The sequence below is a fragment of the Vulpes vulpes genome, chromosome 10, assembly GCF_048418805.1.
Source record: "Vulpes vulpes isolate BD-2025 chromosome 10, VulVul3, whole genome shotgun sequence".
In the NCBI taxonomy this organism is placed as follows: Eukaryota; Metazoa; Chordata; class Mammalia; order Carnivora; family Canidae; genus Vulpes; species Vulpes vulpes.
In genome coordinates, this window is record NC_132789.1 from 28,000,757 (window position 1) to 28,026,173 (window position 25,417).

Sequence of the window (25,417 nt, forward strand, 5' to 3'; positions counted from 1 at the left end):
TTAAGATGATCATGTGATTTCTGTCCTTAATTGTGTATGTGTGTGTGTATCTATCTATCTATCTAATCTATCTATCTATATTGGTATATAACATTGATATATTACATTGATTCACTTTCAAATATTAAACCAACTTTGCATTCCTGGAATAAATTCCAGTTGGTCATGGTATATAATGCTTTTTTTTATGTAGCTGGATTTGGTTTGCTGATATTTGGTTGAGATTTTCCTTCTCTATTCATAAAGGATATTGGTCTATCGTTTTCTTATGATGTCTTTGTCTGGCTTGGATATCAGCTAATTTTGAGTAAAATTAGCCTCATAAAATGAGTTGGGAAGTGTCCCTTCCTCTTCTATTTTTCAGAAGAGTTTGTGAAGGACTGGTATTAATTATTGCCTGGAGACATTTAAGGGTAGATATTCAGTTGGATAGAAGGGTCCAGAACTCAAGAGAGAGGATGGGGCTAGACACCGATTTGGAGGAGACAAAACAGTGGGCAGGCCTAGCTAAGAAGGGAACCTGCTAGAGGAGGCCCATAGCCAGGTAGGTGAGATTGTGTGGGAGAACAGGAGGAGAGAGCACCTAGACAGAGCTGTGAGAAACACGAAGGTTACTGGTCATGTAGAGAAAGAGGGTTTTACAAAGGAGACCAAAGAGAGTACAGCCAGATTCTTGAAAGGAAGCCCAAGACAGTGGCTATGGGAAGGGAACATCCATACTTGGGCCACAGCATGGGTCAAGAACAAAGAGCACAGGGTCTCGGCAGCAAGATGATCAGGAACCTTGGCCAGTGACTTTGGCCACAGCCCTTTGGTGAGGCAATAGAGGAATCAGCAAACTATGGGTTGAGGGGAGATGGGTACATGAGGAAGTAGAGGTCTTCAAGCACTTGTTTTTTTTTTTTTTTTTCAAGCACTTGTTTTACTGAAGGAGGAAAGGTTTCCTCTTTAGGCGCCTGTTTTAAGAATGAGACTTACCTGAAATCCCAGCTGGGCTTAGCAGCCAGTCCCTTTCAGAACATGAACATTTACTTGGGCTAATCCTCTAATTCCAATGATGCCAACTTCTCTGTTTCTTTTAGGAAAGGGAAAGCCCCAGTCACTGAAAGAACTATAAGAAGGTGCTCACTTGAGGATTCTGGTTATGCTGATGCTATTTACTCTGGATGGACTGGGCATCCCATAAGCCTGGGAGGTTCTGTCCCATAGGAAATACTGCTGTTGGTTGGTTCTATAAAGAGGAAAACCTCATTTGAGGCAGAGAGCCTCAAAAAGCTCCCCTCCTGAGCTTTTCCAACAGAAGTCAGGACTGGTTTGAGAACTAGCATCCTGCCAGACCAGGTAGGGAAGGCTGGCAACAGTTAAAGGGTCCCCGAGCCTCCTACCCTCTACAGCCTGGCTTTTCCTCCAACCCCTTCAAGCTCTCCAGCCTCCTTTGCCAGTTTCATTTGGGGGAGAAGAGAGGCAGGTGGAGGCCTACATGGAAGGCTGGTCAGAGAGCTGCTCCAGGGCTGGTGTAGTTGGCCTCAAGCCAGCTGGGAGCTTACTCTTATGGCTTCTCTGTTCTAGGGGAAGATCCCCGTTCTGGGCATGCATTCCTAGGGGGCCTCATACAGTGCATACTCCTCCTGAAAGAGTCCACATGGGCTGGCACTTTGACCTTCCTTCCTGCCACCCATCATGAGAGAGGGGCAGAACTGGCTAAGCAGGGCAGTGCTCAGCCACACCCAAAGGCCTGGTCACTCAAGTGTCTAAAGTTTGGGTAGTGCCTGGTCCAGCTGTGTTCCTTCCCCCAATATAACTTCTGCCCTCTCCTTTTCCCTGGAGAGCTCAGCCCTGCTCTCTACCTTCTCAGGGGACACTTGGTCCCAGCAGAGAGCCAGGATATCACCCTTCTATCCCTGGGCCTTGGATTTAGCCCATGCCTCCTCACCCGGCCACCATGACCCAGTCCTTTGGGGCTGGATGCTTCCCCTTTGCAGGAGAGAGGGGAGATGTGACCACACTCCAGGAACCTAAAGGGCCATTCAGTCCCAAGATAAAGAGATTCAGCCATTTATTAGGTAAGCAGCTTATTAGGTCTGGCCTAGCAAGAGGCTCAGGGTTTCCACTCGATGACTTTGATAGCAGTCTGGGCTGCCCGCCGCACCGCCTCACTGGTGTCTTCCTCGAGGGTGCGGAAGACGGGCACGTGAGATCGCAGAAACTTGCGGCCCTCAGGGGTCTCGGCCAGCATGGTGAGGGCCTTGGTGGCGTTCAAGCGTGCCTTGCTCAGAGATGAGCACAGCAGGTTCAGGAGCGGGTGGATGGCTTCTGCGTCCAGGGCAGCATATTTCCCTGTGGGCCACCAACACCAAGTGTCCCTCAGGGGGCTGTCTGTTCCATCTCTGTCACCTCAGCCCAACCCTGGCCTCTGGTCTGTGTGGCTGCAGGAGAGGTGCCTTCTCTCACTCCCCTGTAGGCCCTGACACCTTCCTCTGGCCCTCCAGCCCCTCAACTGGCTTCACACCACCCTGATGCCTGTCCTGCAGTCCAGTTCTCTCAAGGAAACACACAAAAATTAAAATCCAATTGACGTGGCAAGTATTTCTGGAACACCTGCTCTGTGCAAGGCACAAAAACTCATAGGTCTTTCCCTCCTGATCCTTATGGTTTATTGGGGGATGCAGACATTAATCTGTAAAGGAGATGCCCCCTCCTTAACCTTTGCCACCTTCCTGCTGCCCTGGCCTGCTAAAAGGCCAGGTGATTGCCCCCTGCTCCCAGCTTCCTACCATGCTCAATGCACTCTGTGTGCTGAGATCCTGGTGGCCGCCCTCTGCCCTGCTGTTTCCCGCTGTCCCTTGGGTCAACACCCAGGCCCCTCCCAGAGGAGGCTTGGCCGCTGTCCTGTGCCCACTGCATTCCATGCTAATCCAGTAGGTCATCAACCCTTTGCCACTCCTACCAAACTGTTCTCCAGAGGCTGAGACCTGAGGGCCAAGTCCCCACCACCCAGCACAGGGTCTGCCCCATGGCAGGGGCGTGGGGACCCTTGGCTGGAGTGCCAACTCTGTGAAAAGTGGCCTCACATCCCAGCTGTTGCCTGGACCCGTGGTCACCTCTCTGGTCCTCCAAGAGCTCCCACAGGAAGCCCAAGCAAGACACTTCACTGAGTATGCCCTGTCTGAGCAATATGTGTACAAGAAGATGTCCTGCCCTGGAGGTCAGCATCCTCACTGCACAATCAAAAGGGGACTGTGGCTCTGGAAAGGCCCCAACCTCTCCTCCTCTGGTGTGTCTCAAATACCACCATTAGTGTCAAGTGGGGAATGGCTGAGAACCCCAGTTCTGGGGGACTTTGCAGCATGCTGATTGAGAATCAGAGACCCAGTCAGTCCTCCGTGGAACACCAAGAAGGCACAAGGCATGGGGCTGATGCAGGCATTTGTGGGCACAGGGAAGGATAGACAGCTTTCAGAGGTCACGTGGGATGGCCTAACCTGGCCTCCAGGTGAAGAAACCAACCCCAGTCATTCCTGTGGCCAGGACTGGAGGACTTTGCATGGAAGTCTGACTGTTCCCCAGGTGGGAGAGGTCATCTCATACTCTTATTTGCTCCCCACCCCCACCCATTGAAAAAAATAATTTCGATTAAAAAAAAAAAAACACCATGGAAGCAAGGGCTCCAGTGTTTGCTTAGGTTTTAGGATAACCAAACCAAGGATGGCAAACTACATAATTAATCCCAGAATCAAGGCTTACAAGGGGCCTGGGTCGGAAGCAGGAATTCCAGGCCCAGGGAATAGCCTGGCATGAAGGGACAGAGGTCCTAATGGGAGTGACCAGGGAGGGGCCACAGGTAGTCCCCCCATGGCCAGGAAGAAAGAGGGTAGAGCATGGGCCCAAACTTGAAGGGACTTCAACAGCAGGCCAGGAAAAGTATTTTGGTAGGGCAGGGAAAGGGCAGTACTGGGATGTTGAGCACAAAATGAGCGTTCTGGAAAGCTTGCAGGAGACCCCCACTGCCCAGTAAACTACCGCCTGCATAGGAGATGCACCTGGCCAACAGGCCACCTCACCTTGGGTGGTCATCGTGGCATACATGAGGGCCCCGGCGGCATTGGCCTGCACCTCCTCCATCTTGTCCTTCAGCAGGTGCACCAGGATGGGGATGACGTCATGCTGCCACACCTGGTTCTTGCCCTCCAGAGGGATGCTGGGCCAGAGAGGGGACAGCTGTGTGGCTTCGCTTGGCAAGGAGGTGGGCAGGGCCGAGGACTACCCCAGGGGACACCAGGAGTTTGTGTGTTGGGACCATCCCTGGTGGTCTGGGCCTGGCCAAGGGGTGCCAGGGTGCAAGAGAACACTGGTGTGAGGTTTGGGTCTCACCCCCATGCTGGGATGACCTAGGAGCACAGCTTGGGGCCACTGAAAGCAAAATCGCAGAGAAGCCAGGGGCTGATGGACCCGTGCCCTAAGGTAATACATGAAGACACCAGACGTATCACCCCAGCCCCAAAATGGGGAGCAGCAGGGCCCAGGGGTGCGACCCACAGGGACACATGTTTTGACTCCATGCAAGAGCCAGAGCTGCCAGAGATGGGCTAAGACCCAGGAGCTGCACCAAGCCGCCAGGGAGACATCCGTGCAAATCCACCCTCATGGGAGAGAGGTTGTAAGTCACTTCTAATCCTGGCACTGTGTGAAGCTGTGAAAATAAATGTGATGGACTCCCCACGAGCTCCCTTTGGGAACTTGATCAAAGATGCAGAGTCCTGGGCCATGCCTGCCGGGATTCCATGTGTTTGTTCATTCCCACGGCCAGGGCTGACCGAACACTGTGGCGGACCCTGGCCCAGACGCTGAGGCCAGTGCAGGGTTGCTCTAGCTCAGCACGACTGACACTGGGGCTGGATGATTCTTTGTGGTGAGGGCTGTCCCATGCATTGTGGGATGCTAAGCAGCATCTCCGGCTCCCCGCCCACCCCTCGACACCAGGAGCACCCTTCTCCCTCAAGTTGGAACAACCAAAAATGTCTCCAGACAGTGCTGCCTGTCTCCCGGGGGACCAGAGCTACACCGCGCCCCCCCCACCCCCATTTTGAACACCTGCTCTCAAGCAGCAAGCAGAGCAAAGTCCTGCCATCAGGAATTCCCCTCAAAAAAAAAAAAACCCTCAGGGGTGACACATGAAACAGCAGGGAATGGTGAAAAGCACAGGTAGGCCTGGTGGAGGCCGTCGTTGTCTAGAATGGGTACGGTCCTCAGAGGCTTCACTGGAAGGGGACCTCTGAGCAGAGACCAGGTGCTGATTGGTCTGGAGCAGGGTCCCGAAATCTCCATGTTCACAAGCTCCCAGGGGTCTGGATCAGGGGCCACACTCACAGAAATGCTGGCCCGGGTTTCTAGAGAGAATCCCAGCTGGAGAGACAACCAGGGCCCAGGGAGGCAGGAGGTGCCAGGACGAAAGCAGGTGGCCATACCTAAGGCATGGACTTGGGGGGACAAGGGACCATCGTCCTGGGGAACCGTCTTTGTCTGGGATCACACACTGCCTCCCTTCCTCCCTCCCAGCTCTGAGGCATCACGTGCTCCCTCAGGTTCCAGGCCAGGATTTAAACTGTGATCCCCTGCGACCCTGGGTTGCCAGTGACTGGACACATTATGCTTCTGCTTCCTTTCCTGTAAAAAGTAATCAAGCACCTTCCGTGGAGGACTGCCGTTTGTAGACAATGCCTGGCACCTACAGAGCGCTTAGTGACTGCTATCACCGCCACACTTCTGTGTTTGCCTTCTTCAAGGGGAGGTGGGCGGGGCGGGGGGGGGAACCAACCACCTCATTTTATCCAGGACTTGGGGGCTTCCTGGGATACAGGACTGTGAGTGCTAAGCTGTCGGGCCAACAGGACAGAGGCCCCTGCCCAAGAGGACAGGGTCCTCCTCCCACAAGGCCCAAACAGGCTGGGGCGGGGAAGCCAGCCCTGAGGTGGATTCCTGGGAGCTCCAGGGCAGGCTGGCTTGCTGCGGGGCTGGGGGTGCTCAGGTGCCTCTCTGAGCCTCGGCAGAAGTGGAAGCCCGGGGAGCCAGCTGCTCCTGCCCTCCCTGCACTGCCCACCTTGTCCACGAGGGCCGGGCTCACCTGACCACAGTGAGCATGCAGGCAGCTTTGCTGCGAATGTCATCATTGGTGCTGAGGAGCTTCTGCTTCAGGAAGGGCACCACGCGGTTACTCAGCGCCTCAGTGGCATCCTCCAACAGGCAGGCCGCCAGTGTGTCCAGGAGGAGCCCTTGGATCTCTTCCTCCTCCCTCTGCAGCTTCCACACCAGGGAAGGAATCAGGCCGCTGTTAACAATGCCCTGGGCTCCTGCGGGACAGGAAAGGGCACAGAGGGTGGGCCAGTCCTCCCTGCCCATTCTGGTGGCCAGTGGGAGAGGGGAGTCCTACAGAGCTGGTGGGGGACGGGGGTTGCAGATGCCCCTTGCTGCCAGACCCTGGAGCAGCTAGCTGGCCTGTGGATGACAAGCTAGGGTGGGAACCATGCGGCCCTGGAGGACCCCCAAACTTTGGTCACCTATAACTGGTGGCGGGGGGGGGGGGCGGGATATCAGCCTTCAACAGGTGCTCAGGAGCCTGCGGAGCAGCAGCCATCCCTTGGAGAGCACAACAGCCACCCCTGCAGGGCTCAGGCACAGAAGAAAGTCCCTTCCCTTTGCCTCCTTGCACCAGAAGGAAGGTGGGGGGGGGGGGGGACAACCAACCTCCTCCTTCTCACCCACGACATCTTTAAGCCACTAGAAACCCCAAGCCAATCTGGCCAGCCTTTGGGAAAGGAAAAAGAGCCAGGTATCAGGCCTGAGGCAGAAGTGAACAGGCCAGCATCTTACAGACAAAAAAGAGCTGTGCCTCTAAACAAAGGAGATAGGAAATCCATAGACTCTTGTGGTGGTGGGGGGGGGGGGGTGTCTCAAAAACCTGCAGGAAGGGGGCTCCGCACAGCTGGGGCACCAGGCTGGGAGAAGGTGGTGAGGTAAGGCTCCCCAAGGATACGTTCCCCCTCCCTCCTTCCAGCTCCTCCTCTCTTCCTGAGGGATGTCTGGAGGGGAACCCAGAACCAGGCCAGACAGCCCTCCTGAGGGCCCCAACTCCCCTGTGTCCAGAATTGCTTCTGAAGCAGCCATCAATGGGAAGTGAGCAGGCCGGTGCTGGGGAGGGCAGCCCCCCCCCCCATGCCCTCAGCCTTCCTCCTGGCCCTTTTCCTGGCCTCCTCTGTGGCCCACACCACCCACCAAGAAGGTATATATATATATATATATACAGCCCCCATGGAGGTGGCCACCAGCACCACCTCTCTCTTCCGCCTCCCCAGCTAAACCCTCTAATTTACCCTAGAGAGACAAGTAAACAGGTTAATTAGCCTAAAGGTCTCTAAGTGCCAATTAGCACCAGGGATTTTGTCTTTGAAGACATCACCCCAGCCTTCCTCCCTCACTTCCTGAAGACATCAAATGGCAGGTGCCCTGGAGTGAGGGGGATGGAGAGGCACAGATGCATGTCCAGTGGCTCCCAGTGTCCCTGACCAGCTTCTCATTGGGGTGTCATGGTGGAGCAACTAGCTCTGCCCCATTCTCAGGATACTCCTGACACAGGAAGAGCAGTTGCCCATTGCTTTAAGGGCACTGCACTTCTTAAGGCTAAATCCACACCGATTTCAAAAAATGCTTAGCTTGGACTCCTAAATGTATCCAGCTGTGTGACCTTAGACAAGTTATTCTACCTCTCTGAGCCTGGTTTCCTCATTATGGAAACCAGCCTAGTGGGTAGGGAGTTGTGCAATGCCAATGGGTAGTAGGTGAGAACATGATCTCTGTAAAGAACTATTATGGGAGACCAGAATGCTTGGGCCTAGCATCCTAAGGAATTCCACCAACACTGAGACTTGGTTACAAGCAAAGGCCTGTGGGGTGAGGGTGAGAGGTGAGGTGTCATGTACAAAGACAAAAGCTGCACAGTCCCTGCACTGCAGGAACACAGCCCCTCTCTCCCCTTCAGCCTCTCCCTCCCCATCAGGCCATGGCTGGACCACACACCTGGCCTTCAGCTCTAGCTCCACTGTGCACTCAGGCACCTGCCCACAGGCTCCCTACTTGCCCCAGCCATGGGTCCAGCTCAGCTGCAACCTAAGCTGGAAACCCTCTCCCCAGCTCACCATGGAGAGGTGACAGTTGGACTTTGCAAGGATTTTGCTGGCTGGAAAGATTTTGCATAGAGGGAGAAGGTTCCTGGCTGGGGGACACCTGAGCAAAGGCCCCGGGACGAGGAGTTTGCACGTCATCAAATTGGGGCTTGGTTATGGCCTCACTTGCACCTAGGTCTGGACTTTCCAGAGACCCCTTCCTCCCAAATGTGTTGCTGGGCACAGGCTGGGGGGGGGAGGAAAGGTAGAGTTAGAGAGTCGAAATCAAACTGCCAGAGGTAATCAGCTCCACTACTCCCTCCCTGGGTGAGGAAACCAAGGCCATGAGAGGCAATTCAAGTGCCTGAGGTCACACAGCAGACAGGGGCAAAGCCAGGGCCCTGAGCTACTTGGGTTTTCTCAGGCATTTGTCTCGGGCTTCTACTCCTAGAAATGCTGAGCACCAGGACCCGGGTTCATTCTGAGACAGAGGGAGAAGATTAAAAATAAAACGCGTGCCGGGTGTGCCTCTCTGCTCGTTCACTTTGCTTTTCAGCTAAAAGGAGAGTTGCAGGCCTGGCTATTTATAACTAACCCAGATCTGCAATGGTTTGTTCAAGTTGGGACTGGGGGGTTGCACAGACCCCAAGGAAACAAACTGGAGAAACCCACTCAGCCCCACCACAGCCTGAGAATTGGCCAGCGGGGCTTTGGAGAGCAGGTCAAGCCGGGAGAAGAGCCAGACAGGACGGTGCTGTTGCCAGCATCCAGAGACTAGCAAGACACCACCACCCCCATCATCGGGGGGTGGGGAGACCAGCGGCAGAGTAGGCCAGGACCCGGCACCACAACACAAGTTCGTGCGCATGTAGAATGCACATGGAATTCCAGGGTCCTAGGGACTCTGGACTTGAAGGAAGGGGGGCCCAGGGGAGCTGGACCTAATGGGGCCAAAGGGCAAAGGCATGAAGTATGGGGCATACCTGGGGAGGGCCCCGGGTCTGGCATGGCTGCTGTGCCGCGATGGATTCAGTGGTTGAGCCAGAATCCCTCCAGAATTGAAGGGACATGATGCCCATGGCACAGAATGCCCTGTGTTTGAAGTTTGGTCATTTCCTGGAGGATGGCCTGACACCACCTACAGAGGCCACTCCTCAGCCATCTGTCCCTGCTGGATTGATGAAGTATGAGGCTCAAGCACCAGGGCCTTCCTCTTTCCACCACAGGGCCCCAGCTGTTGTCCTGGTCCTGTTTTTCCGGCTAATAAGGACTGAGGATGGAGCATCTGCATCTCATCGGGACCCACCTGTCCAGCATTAGCCTCGTGTGGTCCCTGTGCCCTGAACCACTGGCACACAGACCCCCCCACACCTGTGCCTACCTTTGCTCATGGATACACATCCCTGTCCTGAGTTTACGTGGCTTCTCAATGGCACATGACATGCCTGACCCCAACTTACCTCTCAAGACCCTGTCTTACCTTCCTGAGGAGCCAAGACCCTCTACTCACTGGTTTTCCGGCCACCTCTCCCACTGGTCCTCCATCTGCTTAGCAAACACTATCCTTCCTCCAGCATCTCCTCTCATGCGGGCCTCCTCCTTGCCCCCCCCCCAACTCTGCCCCCACTCTGTCCCTCTGTCTTGGCTGCAGCCACCACATGGCCCTCTCCTGGCACACTCTGTCGCTCAGTGATCCTGCAGCCCTACGCTGAACTCGGCTTCATGGAGAATCTCTGCTTTCTTATTTTCTGAGGGCTGACCAGTTGACATTTTTATTATTTGATTCTGCGTATTAGGACAGCATACATTATGGGACCATGCGTACTGCAAATAAATATGAAACAAAAACTTGTCATCCTCCTTCTCAAATTTAAGAAGCAAATCCTAAAACTCTCCAGTGGTTCTTAGGCTGACATCCCCAATCTCAGAGAAGGGCCATTAGCCGGTACAAACGTCCCCACTCCAGCCTTGTATCCTGGCACCCACACCTGCCTGCTGCCTCCAGCCACGCTGGTCTTCCATGGGTTCCTGCAAGGCCTCATGGCTCCTTCCTGCCCAGCACCTTCCCCAACTTGGGATATGCTTCTCTCTTGCCCTAGGTCACAGGCCACTTCCATCCTGCTGTCTCTCAGTGCCCAGTTCTTCCCCTGCCTTGCCACATGTCCCTGGGGCCCTGGTGGGTCTCCTCCATGGGGCCTCACACAATTGTAATGGTGGATTATTGCCCCGCAGACAGGAAGGTCTACCAGGCAGCGCCGGGCGTGTCTAAATCCCAGAACTATCCCTGCGCAGAGGAGGTCATCAGGAAATGATTGCTGTATGAAGAATTACAATCATTGGTGGCCGCCAGGGTCAGGTGAGGCAGGCAGTAGCCAGCCCCATGGGGCTGCTTCATGGGCTAGCCTCTGATCTCACGCGTGGACTGCTGCAGAGGGCCAGCCTACACTAACATCTAGGTTTGCCCCTGCAAGCAACTCCATTCTGATCCCAATCCTATAACAGAACTGCCCTCGCCCATCTCTAAACATGTGCCCACGTGTATTGCCCCTCAGCATCACTCTCCAAGGACAGTCTATTAGTGTCTCCCTTGACAAAGAAGGAAACTGAGGTTCATCCAGGTGAAATAGCCTCCCCCCCCAAAGGGTGTACAGATAGCAGAGCTGGGTCTGTGCTTTCCCCCCCATACCCTCTCACCTGGAGATCCACACCAGGGCAGGGCCTGTGCCCGCCATCTTCCTGGTATCACGTGAGGCCACTAGCTTTTGAGTGGTCCTGGGAGCAGAGGCCCAGTCGGGGGGTGGTTTGAAGGCATGCACCCAGAGGAGCCCCTCCACTTTTAGCCACCTTCCTTTGGTTCTCACTGGCCACCTCCAGCGAGATTCACCTCAGGATGCCCATCCACCAACATCTGTCCTATCCCTGACAGTTTAGGTAACTTCTTCACAGGTTAGCCTCATGTGGTCCCCGTGCCCTGAACCACTGGCACACTGACCCCTCCCACACCTGTGCCTACCTTTGCTCATGGGTACACATCCCTGTTCTTAGCTTACATGGCCTCTCAATGGCACATGATGTGCCTGATGCCGTCTTACCTCTCAAGACCTTGTCTTACCTTCCTGCGGAGCCAGGACCCTCTAGAGACTCACTGGTTTTCTGGCCACCTCTCTGAGCATGTGTCACAGAGTAGGTAGTACAACAGTTTTGGTCTCACAGCAGAGGTAACATTCCCAGAGAGGTTATGGAATAATGTTGCAATGACACAGTGCCCAGCCTGCAGAACCAGGCCCCCAGCCCTGACTTCTGACCACAAACCTGGGCTGGGATGACCACCCAATCCGCCTCTGTCAACAGTCAATTCCAGTGCTTCTGCCCAGGGTGGGGTGATCCCAGTAATATGACCATGAGGGAGTAAAGTGATAAGGAAGGTGTTGGTGGGGAGAATCTGCACTTTTACCAGGGATGCTCTAGAATATGCAAAGATTCAAGTTACAACGATGGCATTAATGTCTTGGCTCTCTGGCCCAAGTCTTTTAAGCACAGGAGTGAGGGGCTCCTGCCTCTGATGCCCACAGATGGGCTCCCCCCTAAAACTGAAGGCAGAATTTGGCAGACTGGCTCAGGTGCATTTCACTGAGCATCCGATGCCTTCTACCCTCTATCAGCTTCCCCAAGGCGGCAATAGGGGATCCTGGCCTTCACCGAGCCGGCTTCCTCCCACCTCTTTGATGTGGGGGGACAGATCCCGGGCCCTTCTCCCTCCCCTCCTCCTCAAGGCAGCCTTCTGTGGCCAGGATTGCCAGAGGGGGGACCCTGAAGAGCCCCTACACATGGGGGGGGAGCGAGAAGCAAAGATGACTAATGTCCCTCCCATCGCTGCACTAACCTCACCGGTGTAAACCTTTAGGGTTTGCATAGCCTTTCACACGTTCTAGCAGATTGTCGCGACAATTCAGGGAAGCAGGCGCCACCAGCCCCAGTTTGCAAAACAGGCTCAGAGGGGTCAGTTGGTTGCCCAAGGTCGCGGGACTCAGAAGGGGCCGAGCTGGGTTCGAATTCAAATCGGGGGCGCAGAGCGGGGGTCTGGGGCGGGGGCGGGGGCGGGGGCAGGGGGGACGCGGTCTCGGGTCTGCGAGAGGCGGCCCCGCACGGTCCGCGCCGGCTTCGGCCGCAGCCCGGTCCCTGGGCCGCCGGCGCGGGCAGCGCGTGCGGGACTGCGGCGCGCGCGGAGCCGCGGCCCCGCCCCCGCCCGTTGCCATTGGGCCGTACAGGCATCCGTCTGCCGCGCCTGCCAATGAGAGGAGAGCCGGCGCTCGTGGCGGGGCGGCAGCGCCCAGCGCGTGGTCACCGGCCGGCGCGCGGCTCCCCCGCCCGCGGTTGGCCTGGCAACGCGCTGCGCTCCGGCTCCGCCCCCTGCCGGCGGCGGCGCGGCGCGGGGCGGGCGGACCCGCGGGCGGGCGGCGGGCGGCGGGCGGCGCGGGAGGGCGGGCGGAGGGAGCCGAGCCGGCCGAGGGTGTGCGCCGCCCGCGGTCCGGTCACGTCCCCGCGCGGTGCCGCCGCCCGCGTAGTGCGGAACCAGGGCGCCGCGGCCCGCGCTCGCCGCCCCGCCCCGCCCCGCCCCGCCCCGAGCGGCTCGGCCGGGGCTCCGCGCGGCGGCCCGGAGGTGAGTGAGCGGACCCGCGGCCGCGGGGCGCGGCGGGCCCTCGGGGCTGGGGGCGCGGCCGGGGCGCCCTCCCCACCCCCACCGGGGCCCCGCCCGCGCCTTTGTGCTGGGGATGCGCCCGGGCGGGGGGCGCCGGGGAGCGGCGGGAGGGATGCCCGGGCGGGGATGCCCGCGAGGTGGGCAGGGGCGGCCGCGGGCCCGGCAGGTGCCGGGAAGGGGCGCCCCGGGCCGAGGGGCGGTGGAGGGGGCGGCCGCGGGCCCGGGAGGTGGGCTGGGGCTGCCGCGTCGGGGGCCCTCCCCTCCGCCGGCGGTGCGGAGCCGCGGCCGGGCCGGGCGACCTGCGGGAGGGGCGCTGAGCCGGGGTCTCCCTCCCGGGGGAGCGGGGAGGAGGCGACCCGGGCGGCTGCAGCGCCGACGCGTGGCCTTGGCCGAAACCGAGGAGCGGGCCCCGGAGGCCTGGGCCCGGGGCCGGGCGGCTCGCAGTTTTCCGTCATCGGTCTTGCAGAGAGCAGGTTCCTTGGAGGCATTTAGAGCAAGAGAGGAGTATCGACCTGCTGCGATTGTGCTGTGTTCCTGGCTCAATATTTTTTTCCCTTAAAAGGCGGTGGGGGTGTTGGGGGGTGTGGGGGGAGGGGGAGGGCCTCGGGGCTGGGGCTCCGTATCCTGCGGGAGATCCAAGGGGGCTCTGCCTGCAGGGCGGTGCTGAGCCTGCCTGGGTGATGATGGCAGGAATCTGCCTAGGCCGAGAACTGGGGTTCTCTGTCACAGGAGAGGAGAGGATGGGGAGGCAGTGCGAGAGCAGGGTTCCCTGGAGTCCCTGTCTCAGCAGGGAGGGACCCGCCTGGTAGGCAAGGGCTGCCTGTTTGGGTGAGGCAGCCCAGCCCCTGATGGGCTCCCTTCTGCCCAAGTGATTTCCCTGCTCTGAGGACTGAGTCCTGCTGCCTTGGGTTCTGTCTGGAGGAGGCTCCTTGGCCAAATTCAATTAAACAAATATTTACTGAGCATTTGCTCCCCCAGAGCTGGCGCTGAGGTGGGAGTGGACTGGGCCTGCCCTCCTGGGACTGACTCACCACCCCCCCAGGGGAGGAATGGCTCTGCTCAGATAACCCAGCCCTGAGTGTGGGTGCCGGGGCCCCTGGAGGCACCTCAGAGATGATCTGGACTGGGGTTAGGTGGGCTTGTGGGCCAAGTGACATTTGAACTAGAGCTTGAAGGACAGGAGCACAGCTGGGGTGGGCACTGTGCTGAGAGGAGAGAATGGACCAAAGCACAGAGAGGGCACTCAGGCAGTTGGGGCTTGGCAGGATGTGCTTGGGAAAGCATAGGTGGCATGGCGGGAAAGGTGGGTGGGGGATGCACAGGGCCTGTGGGAGCGGGGCCAGCGGAGCACCTCATTGCTTGTTAGCTGTGGCTGTTCCATGGAGGCCGCGGTTTCTTCCTCTGTGAAAGAGAGCACCTCTGGGACCTGGGAGCTGCGGTGGGCCTGGGGACGAGCTTGAGAGACTCCAGGGGGCTCCTTGTGGCCCAGGACTACTCTTCCAGGCACCTTGTCTCATGGGCAAGGCGGGGATATTGGGTAACCAACAGCCTGGCCCCTTTCCTCACCAGGATGGAGAATGATATTTAGCTGGTGACTCTGTCTCTCTGGGGCGTGGACGTTTGTGAACATCCCAAGGAGGCTTGGGAGCCTCCGTTTAGGGGCTGATCTAGGGGCTGATCGCATGGGAGGCTCAGATGAAGTGGTGTGCCTTCAGCATTCCTCATGCTCCGAGACAAGACGCAGGCATTTGGTTTAAAATTCTGGTGTGTTCCTCTAACAGACATGGATTTTCTGCGACAGGAGGTGGATAAGACATGGTCCCTCCCCCTCAGAAGGCCAGTGTCACTTTCTGCCCTAGATCTGCTTGCTTGCTCGCTCTCAGGGATGTTTTCTCTCTTCCTCTGAAGGGGCTGTTTGTTATTCATCTGTATAGCATACCCTGTGGCCCCCAAACACACACCCACTTTCGGCTTTTGGCCAAGGCCCATGTTGCCCCAGTGAGAGCAGGGCCTGTCTGCCCTCATGGGGGCACGGGCTATGCCAAGAAGGATGGAGCCGCTTCACCCTCGTGCCTGTCGCCAGGCCACATTCTGGAGGCCAGCTGTGGGACTCTAGATTTGGGACACAGAGTGAATCCCTCCCTCTACCCCCAACTTCTCAGCTCTTCTGTTTCCTGGAATCTCAGGAATTCTTTGGTCCAGATCTCAGGAGCTTCTAGAGTGATTCCAGAAACTTCTGGGTAACCAGGTGGTCCTGGCAAGGCTGCCCAAAGTCCCCACAGGAGGCCAGTAGGATGGAGAACCAAACGGTGGCAAGGCTGGCCTGACACTCAGGGCGTGGCCTGAGCAGCCTCAACCTAGCTGTGTGGTTTTCTCATGTGCACACGCACGTGATGACAGCATGTGCCGGCCGTGCCTTCCTTCCCTGGACGTGAAGATGTGGCGCTTGCTAGCCCTCAGAAGACCTAAAATGCTGTGTGGCTCTAGGGCATTCTCGTGGCTGCTGACCATGGCTGGGCTTACAGGAACTCTGGAAGAGATAGATTAGCACACTGCTCTCCCACAGCCCCAGGAAGGAAACCTGGGGTAACTGAGCCTCCAGGCACAGGCCTGCAGGCTGTGGTTGGCTGGAAAGAAGGCCAAAGGAAATGCATAGAGGCATCAGGACAGATGCTGAGAATCAGCCCCAGAGTGCTTGCCTGACATAGCTTAGGCACACAGGGGACTGACACGGGAAGGCCCATACTCCCCGAGGTCAGAGGCCTCCAGTTGAGGCCTCCAAAGACCTTGGTCAGCCTCTGGCCCTGTCACCCCCGCCCAGCCCCATCCTGACTGAGCTTCTTTGTCTTCACCCATAAACAGAGCCAAGCGTTCCCTGCCCCGTCTCCACACCATCCCTGCACAGGTCCTCTCCGTGCATTTGGCCCCTTTACACACGTCCGCACTGGCAGAGGAGACGCTTCACAGGAGTAAGCTGACAGGGACTAACCACAGGGACCATCTGATGGCTCCTGGAGCACACAGGAGATGTCAGCTCTCTGTACAGAGCCTGAGGAGACGGAAATGATTCGCACATTCATTCATTCCTTTGGCTGACACTTACTGGAACCTGCCAAGGTCTCGGCACTGTGCCAGATACAGGGAAATGGCAAGGAGCAGGACAGACGCAGGGTCGGCCCTCATGGTGCTTGCAGCAGACCCAGGGAGGCTGGCACAACACCTGTGTGGCTGGCTGCCAGGTAAGGTAGGCGCCATGAAGAGAACTGAAGAAGAGAATGGGGACGGGGAGGGCCAGGAGGCCGCTCTGTATGGAGGGGCCATTGGCACGGTGCCGCAGAGAGGGATGGGTAAGTTGTGACCCATGGGGAAGAGTGCCCGGAGAGGGGATGGCAGGTGCACAGCTACTGGGGGCCCCACCAAAAAGCCTGGTAACCAGAGCCCCACAGGGGGAGGTGGCTTACGGAGCAGGTCAGGTAGGACTGTGTAGGCCCTGGTGAGATGCAAAGCCCTGGGGCGTTTGGAGCAGAGGAGAGACTCCCGCTAATTCCACTGTTAAAAGGCCTGTGTGGCTGACTGCCATGGGGGCAAGGCTAGAGGGCTGTGAGGGGCTGCTGAGCCAGGGCAGCATGAGCAGTAGGAGTTAGCAGGAGTGGTTGGAGGGAGATTTATTTTAAAGAGGTCCTGCTGACGGAGAAGAGGCAAGCACAACTCTGGAGGGACGGCAGTGGCATTGGCAGAGAGGGAAGACTCGGACTCCCTCATGCGAGGCAGGGAATTGGGAGTTGGTTTGGCCGCTGGTAGATGTGGCCATTATGTGGTGGTCAGAAGGGAGAGTGAGGCTGGAGGTAGAAATCTGGAGTCCTTGGCACCAGTGTGTGGAAGCCAGGGACTGGTGAAGGTCACTTGGGGATCAAGGGTGGGTGGGACCAGAGGACCTGGGTCAGACCCCAGGTCCCTCACCCCTCAGAGCATGAGCTGAGAAGGAGTTTGCAGAAAGGAGAGATTGAGGATTGATGAGCAAGTGAGGTGGGAGCATGGTCTTGATGGCAATGTGGTGGGGGGCTGGGGGACACAGGGTAGTGCGAAGGAAGAGGGTGTCCCTGAGAGGGCGGGTCTCCTGAGGCAAACATCAAGGCACACTTGGGGTGCGTGGGGACTAAACACAGTAGGTCCAACCACGTAATTTGTGAGGCCCTTGTTAAAAGTTCTTAAACCTTTCAAGACAGCAGAGCATTAACCCAGGCATGGGGCCCTATTGGGCTAGCACGCGCTTGCCCATGAAACCTGGTTGTAGCCCAGGGAGGGCAGTGCCTTGGGCCCGCCACCCAGGCTCCCTTTCACTTGCGTGCCTTGGGTAGGTGGGCAGGTGGGCTGTGTTTGGGACTTGGGGCCACTCAGGTCAGTCGGAGCCAGCCTGCAAGCCTCACCCCGGCCTTCTGCGAGTGTCGCTTCCTCCCCCTCTGTCCTTTGACGCCCAGTGGCCTCGAGCAGGAGGCACAACTCAAAGGCTAAGGACTGGGCTGTCCGTTGGCAGGACCCTGGTGAGCAAGGCAGGTGGCTTCACACAACAATGGCTTCCTTGAGTTCATCTCTTTTCCAAAGGAACCTGCTACATCACAGAGTTTTTCGTTATTTGCTTCTAAATTAAGGTATAACTCTCTTTTAGAGACATCCCTAGAGAATCCATCAAAAAGTGCTAAGAAGTGAGACTGTTAAAAACCACGGTGCAGGGAGAGGCCTTACAAACAGTGTCAAGCCCAGCGTTCCTTCCTTCTAACCAGAAACACACCCGTCCCTGAGGGCTCATCCAAGCCAGTCCATGCCTCTCCCGGCTGTGCAGCAGTGGTCAGAGCAGACCTTTCAGAGAGAGACCCCGCCCCACCGAGCCGCCCTCCCTGGCCCCTGGGATGAAGTGTACTGCGGACAGGGTTCTGGGACCTGAGCCCCTGACACGCTCAGCAAGGCCCCATACTCCTGTGAATCATGGGGGTCAGGGTTGTGGTGTTGGAGCAGAGGACAGCGGGCTCAGTTGTGCACGTCCCCCACCCCAAGCGCAGACACAGGCATTCACTGGGACAGCAGCAGGATCTCTGCTGGATTACAGCGGGGAGTGCCTTCTGGGGGCAGAGGCTCACTTGACCCTTCCACTACCAGTCCCTCCAAGAAGGGGCTGAATTTCACCTCAGTTGTCGTCACAGCTGAGGAGACGGAGACATGGGGAGATGGGGTAGCTTTCCCAAGTGGGCAATTGCCTCTATTTTTCCGCTTAGCACTGGTCATGATATAACCTACTACCTGTTTGATTTCTTTGTGCTTGTTTACTATCTGTCCTGGATCTGAATGTAAGCTCTGTAAGGTCAAGACCATTGTCTGCTGTTTGCCACTGACAGTCCAGTCCCCAGAGCCTGGTCTGGCCACAGTAGGACCTCAACAAATCACTATTGGAGGGGGAAATGAATATTGGCAAGTCGACCACTTTCATGCAGAGGGCTAGGCTTCGTGGTGGCTCTAGCCCTCACACTGGCAAACTGCTGCTCTAGCTCAGCCCTCTGCTCCCAAAAAGGCTTTGGGTCTCCAGAGGGGTGTCTTTGGGCTCTAGGTTTGGCAGACAGATACAAACCACCTACAGGTAGATACCACTGGCTGGGGGCCAGTGAGGCCTGACTGTGGTTCACTCCCAAGCCAAGGCAGGTGGCCGCCTAGCTTCTCACACTGCCATTGCAGGCACAAGCCCCTGCCACTGGAAAGCAGATGCCTCAGGCAGACACCTGGCCCCTCGGCGACATGGTGTGCCTGGGCGAGGCCTTGGTCAGACATGAGGGTTTCACATCGTCGTGCCATGAGGTGTGTCCACAAGAAACTGTCCTAAGAGTGCAAGACAAGGAAAGGAACACAGTATCTGCACTGACCATGTGATGGCTAAGTGGCCTTTCCAGATAACCCCTGTGTCCCCAAGATTAACTCAGCAGAGCGGCTGGGTGCAGAGGAAGAAGCACTAGATGGGAAATCAGGAGGCCTGGGTTCTAGTCCTGGCTCTAGTTGCTGAAGTCTCTTCACCTGCCAGGCCTCAGTGCTCTCACCTTTAAATTGGCCTTGGTCAAGGGTACAGATGGTTCTCGGTCCTTGTACCACCTCTGGAGTGGCTGCCCAAAGCACACAGTGTTGAGAAGGATCCCGAGGCTCCTTGATGGCTAGAGGGAAAGTGGTCGTGGTTGATGAGCGATGTCTACCGTGGGTACTGGGGAGGAGGATTTCGCCTTACACAGGTTTGCCAAGGACTGGACGACCCCAAAGACCATGCCCTCACTCTTGCCTAGAAGTTTCTGCTCATCCTTCATCACTCTTTATGTGCCGTTTCTTGACACAGACTCTGACAATTGAATGAGCCTCATGCTGCACTCCAAGAAGGCTACCTGGAATTAGGACACCGGGTGACCACAGAAATGTTGTTGTAGCAGTGGGGGCAGCACAGGCAGAGGGGTTGAGTGACAAGGGAGGGGCTACAGGACAGTCTCATGGGGCCCAGTGCTCCTGTCAGACCTCAACCATAGGACGGCTCACCAGGCTTCACTAGGGTGAACGTGGAAAATTGCTCCAAACTACCTAGGGGGACTTCTGAAGACCCTCTGTGACTAAGGGTCAGAGGACTTGACACCTCCAGCCTGCACCCCAGCTCCATCGGGTCCTGGTGACCTGGGCTGGCGGTGCTCTACTCCATGCCCCCTGGCCTCCATGGCGCAAGCACCCCTGCCCACCCCATCTTCTGTGACCCAAGCTGGCTGTGTGTGGCTCCCAACTATGCCATGTGTCCCCCCTCGCTTCCCATGGCCCCATGGAGTAACCACCAGGACCCCTGCTGGCCAGGCCGCTGGCCAGGCCCCATCGGCACATGTGAGGTGCAGTGGCCCGGTCCCCAAGCTGGGCTTTCCTCCAGCTCGGTCACCCCCCTCACCCACTCCGTTACCTCTGATATGCTGTGCAAACATATTTCTCGATAAAATGCTGGGAAGAAAAATAATTAGAGTGTTGCTTCCATTATCCAATTTTTGATTAATCAAACTCTCTTTGTCCTCGGCCAAAATCTATTCATTTCCCTTAAACACTGGGCCAGTGCCAGGCATCGATTCCCTCTACGATAACACCACGCACGGACGCATGCACATCCCCAGCCCTGCCCCACCTCATGGCAGGGAGGAGGCTGCCGAAGTACTGACGGGGCTGTCCGGTGCCCCAACGCCGCACGCTGCCTCCGGGAAGCCCCCAGGCACGGCGCCCCCCACCCCCCACCCCAACTCCTCTAGCCCCTCAACTGGGCTCTGCCCCTCTGTGGCCAGATCCCTGGCTGTGTTAGTCTTGTCTTGCTGGCTGTTCGGGGGCTCTCCGGGGACAGACAGGGATGGGGACCCGTGTGGAGGGTCTGGCCGCTGTGGCTGCTGAGGGGGGCAGAAGGCGAGCCGCAGCCCCAGGCTGTCTTGTCACTGGCACAGCAAGGCTGGGGCGGGGCGGGGAGGCCAGGGGTGAGGACTGGTGCTTGTGAGGGAGCCTCGGGGCCCTGAGCAGAGGTAGAGTCAGGGTAGGGGCGCAGGCTTTCAGTGGTGGCTGCGGAAGCCCCGTCCTGATGGGCTACCAGATGAAGGGACGGCCTGGCCCGAGGGCCCAGAGGCAGAGCAGTATCAGGGCTGGCCAAGGTGAGGTGGGAGGCGGCCGCACATCTGGGGTGTCCATCTGCAGGAAGGCCAAGGGCCTTTCTAGGAAACTTCCCAGAAGGCCCTGCCCGTCCCCTCCCTGTGATGAGTGGGCCCCTCCCTCACTCAGTACAAAGGGCTGAGGTGGACTTATCAGCAACTGCTTCCTGCCGGGTACTCCTGGGCCTGCAGGACACAGCAGTGACACAGACCGACAGCCCCTGCCCTGTGAAGCTGGCATTCTGTAAGTGTGATGGGGGCTGATAAACACGATAAGGGAGTCATGCACCATGTTAGAAAACAGTTGTGAGACATATGGGAAGTCGTAAATAGGATGGGCAGGGTGGCCTCTCGAGGAGGGGACCTCTGAGCCATTTGGGGAAAGGATGGATTGGCTCTGTGGACAGAGGGTGTTCCGGGCAGAGGGACCAGCCAGTGCAGAGGCCCCGAGCTGAGAGTGTGAAAGACCGTTGAGAAACAGCAGGTGGGCCAGTGCCCGAGGGTGGAGGGCACAGCCGCACAGCGGGGGCAGGGGAAGGCGGGGCACAGTCTGGCCCAGAATGAGGTGGCCAGCCGCGGGGAGGTTTAGAGCACCCGAGAGAGGCTGTGCCTTATAATTTGACAAGGATTCCCCTGGCTGCTGGCGGAGCAGAGTGCAGGGGCGCCTGAGAGGTCACTATAGCAGTCCCCAGTGAGAGGCTGGGGCGTGCGGGTAGGTGGCTGGATTTCAGACGCAGGGCTCCCGTGAGGCCAGGCAGGCCTAACCCTGACCTGAGGCGCCGGGTTCTGTCAGGAAGGGGGCCAGCAGAGGGAAGGCATGTTGAGCACGGTGCCCCCCAGGTCCCCTTTCCTGCCTGCACGCTGCCCCCCACCACATCAGCGTTGCCCGCTCACAGCTGCACCCCTTGCTGGAGAACTGCCTCGGGCCCTGGGAGGCCCTGTCCTGTCCCTCGAGGTGGGACAGCCTTGATTTCATGCAGACTCTCGAGTGCCCCGGGATCGGGCCATAGCCACAAGGCAGCTGAAAGCACACCTCTGCCCGGTTCCCTCACTGGTCCGGTCCTGCCGCCCTCCCTCCTGAACTTGGTCCCTGGAGCAGCCATGAATCCCCATCTCAGGCTCCGCTTCTCTAGATCCCCATCAACAGGGTCGGAGGCTGTGGCGGGCTTGGGGCCTCCCGGGAATGGCCCCGCATAGACAGGAGGCCAGGGGCCCCAGGTTTGCAACCTGGAGGCCCAAGGGGGTTCAGGAGGCTGGGGAAGCAGGCTGTGGGGAGGCGCCGGGCGAGAAAGGGAACAGATGTGAGTGGTGCTCACCTTCCAGGTGGGAAAGACTAGAAAGGGAGCTGCAGGGAGGCAGGAGGGGCTCAGGGAAGGAGTCGTGCACTTGCCTGGCCTCAGAGCCCTCAGCTAAGAGGGTCTGGCCTGGGGCGTAGCCAGCGTGGGGGGAGGGATCTTGGGACTCCACGCTCAGAGGCAGGAAATTGCAGGGCAAGGGACCCAACGAGGTTAAATCAGAGTCTCCACCCAGGTTCCTCTGGGCTGGACTGACAGTCAGCAGCAGTTACCTTCGCTATGGAAACTTGGGGAGCCCGGCTCCACCCCAGGCAACAACCCCTTCCGCTTGGCAGCGGGGCTGCGTTTAGTAAAGGCCACATGTCTTCCCTGCGCATCTGGGCCTCCTTCCCCCTCATATGTAGAACCTTTCCATTTTTATTTATCTATTTACTCCTGGCTCAGAGAATCTCTGGCCTGATTTCCTCCTGAGTCAGTGTTCCTCAGGCCCTGCTATCACATCCCGTCTGGTCAGCCTTAGCGGCGGTGGGCCAGAAGGCCGGCCACGGGGCCACGGGCCTCCAGAGCCACAGGACAGTACGGGGCTGCAGGGCAGGGCGTCCCTGGCCCTCTCCAGCAGTACCCTGAGGCCAGGAGGCTGCCTTGCTGGCGTAGAGCCATCTGTTGGGACCTCTGTGCAGCTGGGGACACTGCGCCCCCAGCCTTGGTCCTTCTCCCGTCCGTCTGCTGACCCTGGCTCTGAAATAAGCAGGGGACAAGGAAGAGGCCAAGGAAGGGGGACTGCTTTTAAGGGGAGACCTGCTGAGGGTCTCTTGGTGCCAGGTCAGTCAGGCGGGCTGGGGGGACGTGGATAAGCTAACCCAGTGGCCTGGGCCCCGGTGGCTGTGGAGTGGCTGCAGAGAACCCAGAGCCACGTTTCCCTAGCTCGGAAGTGTCTCACGTGTGCACATGCTACCGTTTTGTCACAGAAACCGTTGTGATAAATGAAACGCAGAGTCGTTTACAAACCTTATAGAAATCTTGGTGCTGAGAAACCCTCTTACCCCCGTCACCAGCACTCACCAACACTCACTGGGTGAATGGGTGTGCTCTGTTCTCGAAGAAGAGCATACAGGACCATGTCCACGGCAGGCCAAATGCTCCAGGACAGCAGGCAGCCTGTGCCTGGCACCTTGGCACCGGCCCCTTGGAGTCCGTGGTGTTTGGCCCGAACCTGTGTGTGCCAGCCGTATTTGTCATTGTGACGACGTCCTTGAATACCATATAAACTGATGAAATAGGAATGTAAGGAGGACTTCTGTGGAAATTCAGTGAATGTTTTGGGAACCACAGTAAACGCTGTGGTTGGGTTTGGTGTGGGCAAGGCACCCGTTAAGCCTGGGGACAGAAGCCATGACAACCTAGGATTCGGGTCCCCGTTACTTTGCCACCATATGCTGCACGGAGAGTCAACTGGAGATGTCACACCTGGCGCACTGTGGTTTGAGAAGGAACAGTGACAGCAACTCCAGTAAGCGAGCCTATGTTCTGAGAATAGATGGCCCACCCCCAAAATTGGTGAAGGAGTGCATGAGTATCTGTTTTAAGTTCACATTATCATTTCTTATGACTCCCTGTGTTAAGTCATGTTTCAATATGCCGACCAGCCAGCAGTCCCAACTTTGGTGACAACTTTTGGTCATGAACAGATCTTAAAAATACACCTATGATAACGGTAGAGTCTATGGGGTTGATTTTTTGTTGTTGTTGCTTCTTTGACATTAGAACGGGAAGGAGGAGATCCCTCCACTTGGAAAGGTTGTAAAGCACGGGTCGGTGGAAGCGAAGGGCTAGGGAAGGGGCTGCTTGGCCATACTGTCGAGCTCCCTCCTGACAGGCCTACCTGGAAGCCCCTTCCTCAGGACCACCCCAGGAGAGGGTCCAGGAACCACTTGCAGGGACGTGTGGGATTTCTCAGCCTCAGGGAGACCAGGGGATGCCAGTACACAGGCCAGGAGCGTCAGGGTGTGGAGATGCACCACTGTCTCTGCCCACAGGCTCCCCCAGCTCCTGTCTCATTTTCAGTAGGATGAGAAACGGTCAGGTTAGGGTTTGGGGTGGGGCCCAAGCTGACTGCGGCAGGAAGGGGCAGGGCTAGTTGCCAGGGGTACGGGAGGGGGAGGCAGGAGGGCTCAGGGGGATCTTGCCTATGGCTTGGGGAGCGGTGGTGAGATGCCCTGGGGCGTCTGGGGGCGGGGGGAGTGGGCACAAGCAGAGGGGTCTGAGTCCCCGGCTGGGGTCCAAGTGGCCCAGTGTGGACAGGAGTCTCTCCATGCAGGCGCCCAGACAAGGTCAGGTGAGGTAACTCACTCAGAAGGGAGTGCTGGGAAGCTTGGGAGCTGTGAACCAGTAATTTTTGGTGTTCGTCCATCTACCCATCCATCTGTTCTGCACATCTTTCCAGAGCTGGCAATGGAGAGGGAGGGGAAGGGTATGGTGGGCCTCGAGGGCACGGTGTGTGTGCTCAGGGCAGGCGCCTGCAAGGCAGCCAGTGGCCCGGAGGCCGAGGAAGGGCAGCCCTGCTGGACTGTCCCTGGGTGAAGTCCAGTCCCGTGTGGAGCCAGTGGCACTCGACATTTAGCTCAGGCTCACACAGGGCCAGGCGGTGAGTCCCCACTGAGGCCCTTGGGCTCTGAGGGGGCTCCCTGGTGCTGCAGCGCTCGTGTGGCCCTTCCAGGGAGGGAGGCTGTTGCCTGGCCTTGGAGAGAGACGTTTCCAGTGGGGTGGGCTGGGGCAGGGCACTGTGGTGTGGGGAATGGGAGACGCAGCCAGGGAGGCAGGGAGCAGGCTTTTCTGGCAGGGGTCATAGGAAAAAGGAGGTGGCCTATCCCCGTCCCCCACCCTGTGTTACTGGCACCAAGGCAAGCAGAGGCTTTTATCTCCTCAGGAGGATGCGGCTTTTAAGTCCAGAAGTATGTGTTGTTGTGTCAAAACCCATCCAAGCATTTGGAATGGGCCAACCCAGATTCTGCTGTACGTGATGCTGGTCAGTCCCACGAGCTCTGATGTATGAGGGGACATGGTGCATTGGGCCCCCCTCCCTGGCCTTGCTTTGCCAGCCTTTCCGGGGAACCCACACATCCAGCATCCCACGTAGGGAGTGGCAGCAGACCGCCCACAGGTCCACCCCCAAGCCCCCCATCAAAGGCTCTTCCACAGGAGAAATAGGGTCTCGATTGGGACAGTTTCTGCCTTCCGGCCCCTGGGGGCAGTCCCTGCCATGGCAGCTGTCACTGAGCTACTCCCTAGGGAACCATGGGAAGGCTGTTGCTTGGGTGGGCCTGCTCTGAGCTGGGCCTAGGCCAGCAGCGTCTTGCGCTGCCCAGCCAGGCACCTGGGGCAGTGTCCCCTTGGGTGTCCCCACCCTGCCTGCCTCCTGCTCTGGCCGCCTCTCCCACCCTTGCACGATAGTGGCCTCTTGTAATCGTGTCTTATCTGGTGTCCCCTCCCTGGACCTTCTGCCACATGCCTCTGCACCCTCACCTCCACTGTGCCGTGCTTTTCTCAGAAATGGCCTCGCAGACTTAGGTGCTCACAGTCTCC

The 25,417-nt window shown here is 57.9% G+C and overlaps 2 protein-coding genes across 4 annotated transcripts in view; one reads left to right on the forward strand and one right to left on the reverse strand.

Annotated features, from left to right (window-relative positions):
• Positions 1 to 2,039: 2,039 nt before the first annotated feature.
• The window catches only part of RSPH14 (radial spoke head 14 homolog), a 77,790-nt gene continuing 54,412 nt past the window's right edge, over positions 2,040 to 25,417 (reverse strand). For both annotated transcript variants that reach the window (XM_025982760.2, XM_072723346.1), the window contains exons 5-7: positions 6,122 to 6,347; positions 4,062 to 4,198; positions 2,040 to 2,337 (exon numbers count right to left, since the gene is read on the reverse strand). In XM_025982760.2, the coding sequence (XP_025838545.1) occupies positions 2,099 to 2,337; positions 4,062 to 4,198; positions 6,122 to 6,347 (602 nt within the window). In that variant the 3' untranslated portion in view covers positions 2,040 to 2,098. The remainder of the gene's footprint in view (positions 2,338 to 4,061; positions 4,199 to 6,121; positions 6,348 to 25,417) is intronic.
• GNAZ (G protein subunit alpha z) overlaps positions 12,680 to 25,417 on the forward strand; it is a 51,603-nt gene continuing 38,865 nt past the window's right edge. The window contains exon 1 of one of the 2 annotated variants that reach the window (XM_072723344.1): positions 12,680 to 12,816. The gene's annotated coding sequence lies outside the window, so the exon portion shown is untranslated. Of the gene's footprint in view, positions 12,817 to 15,804; positions 16,095 to 25,417 lie in introns of those variants that run through there. The other variant, XM_072723345.1, reaches the window with a different exon arrangement.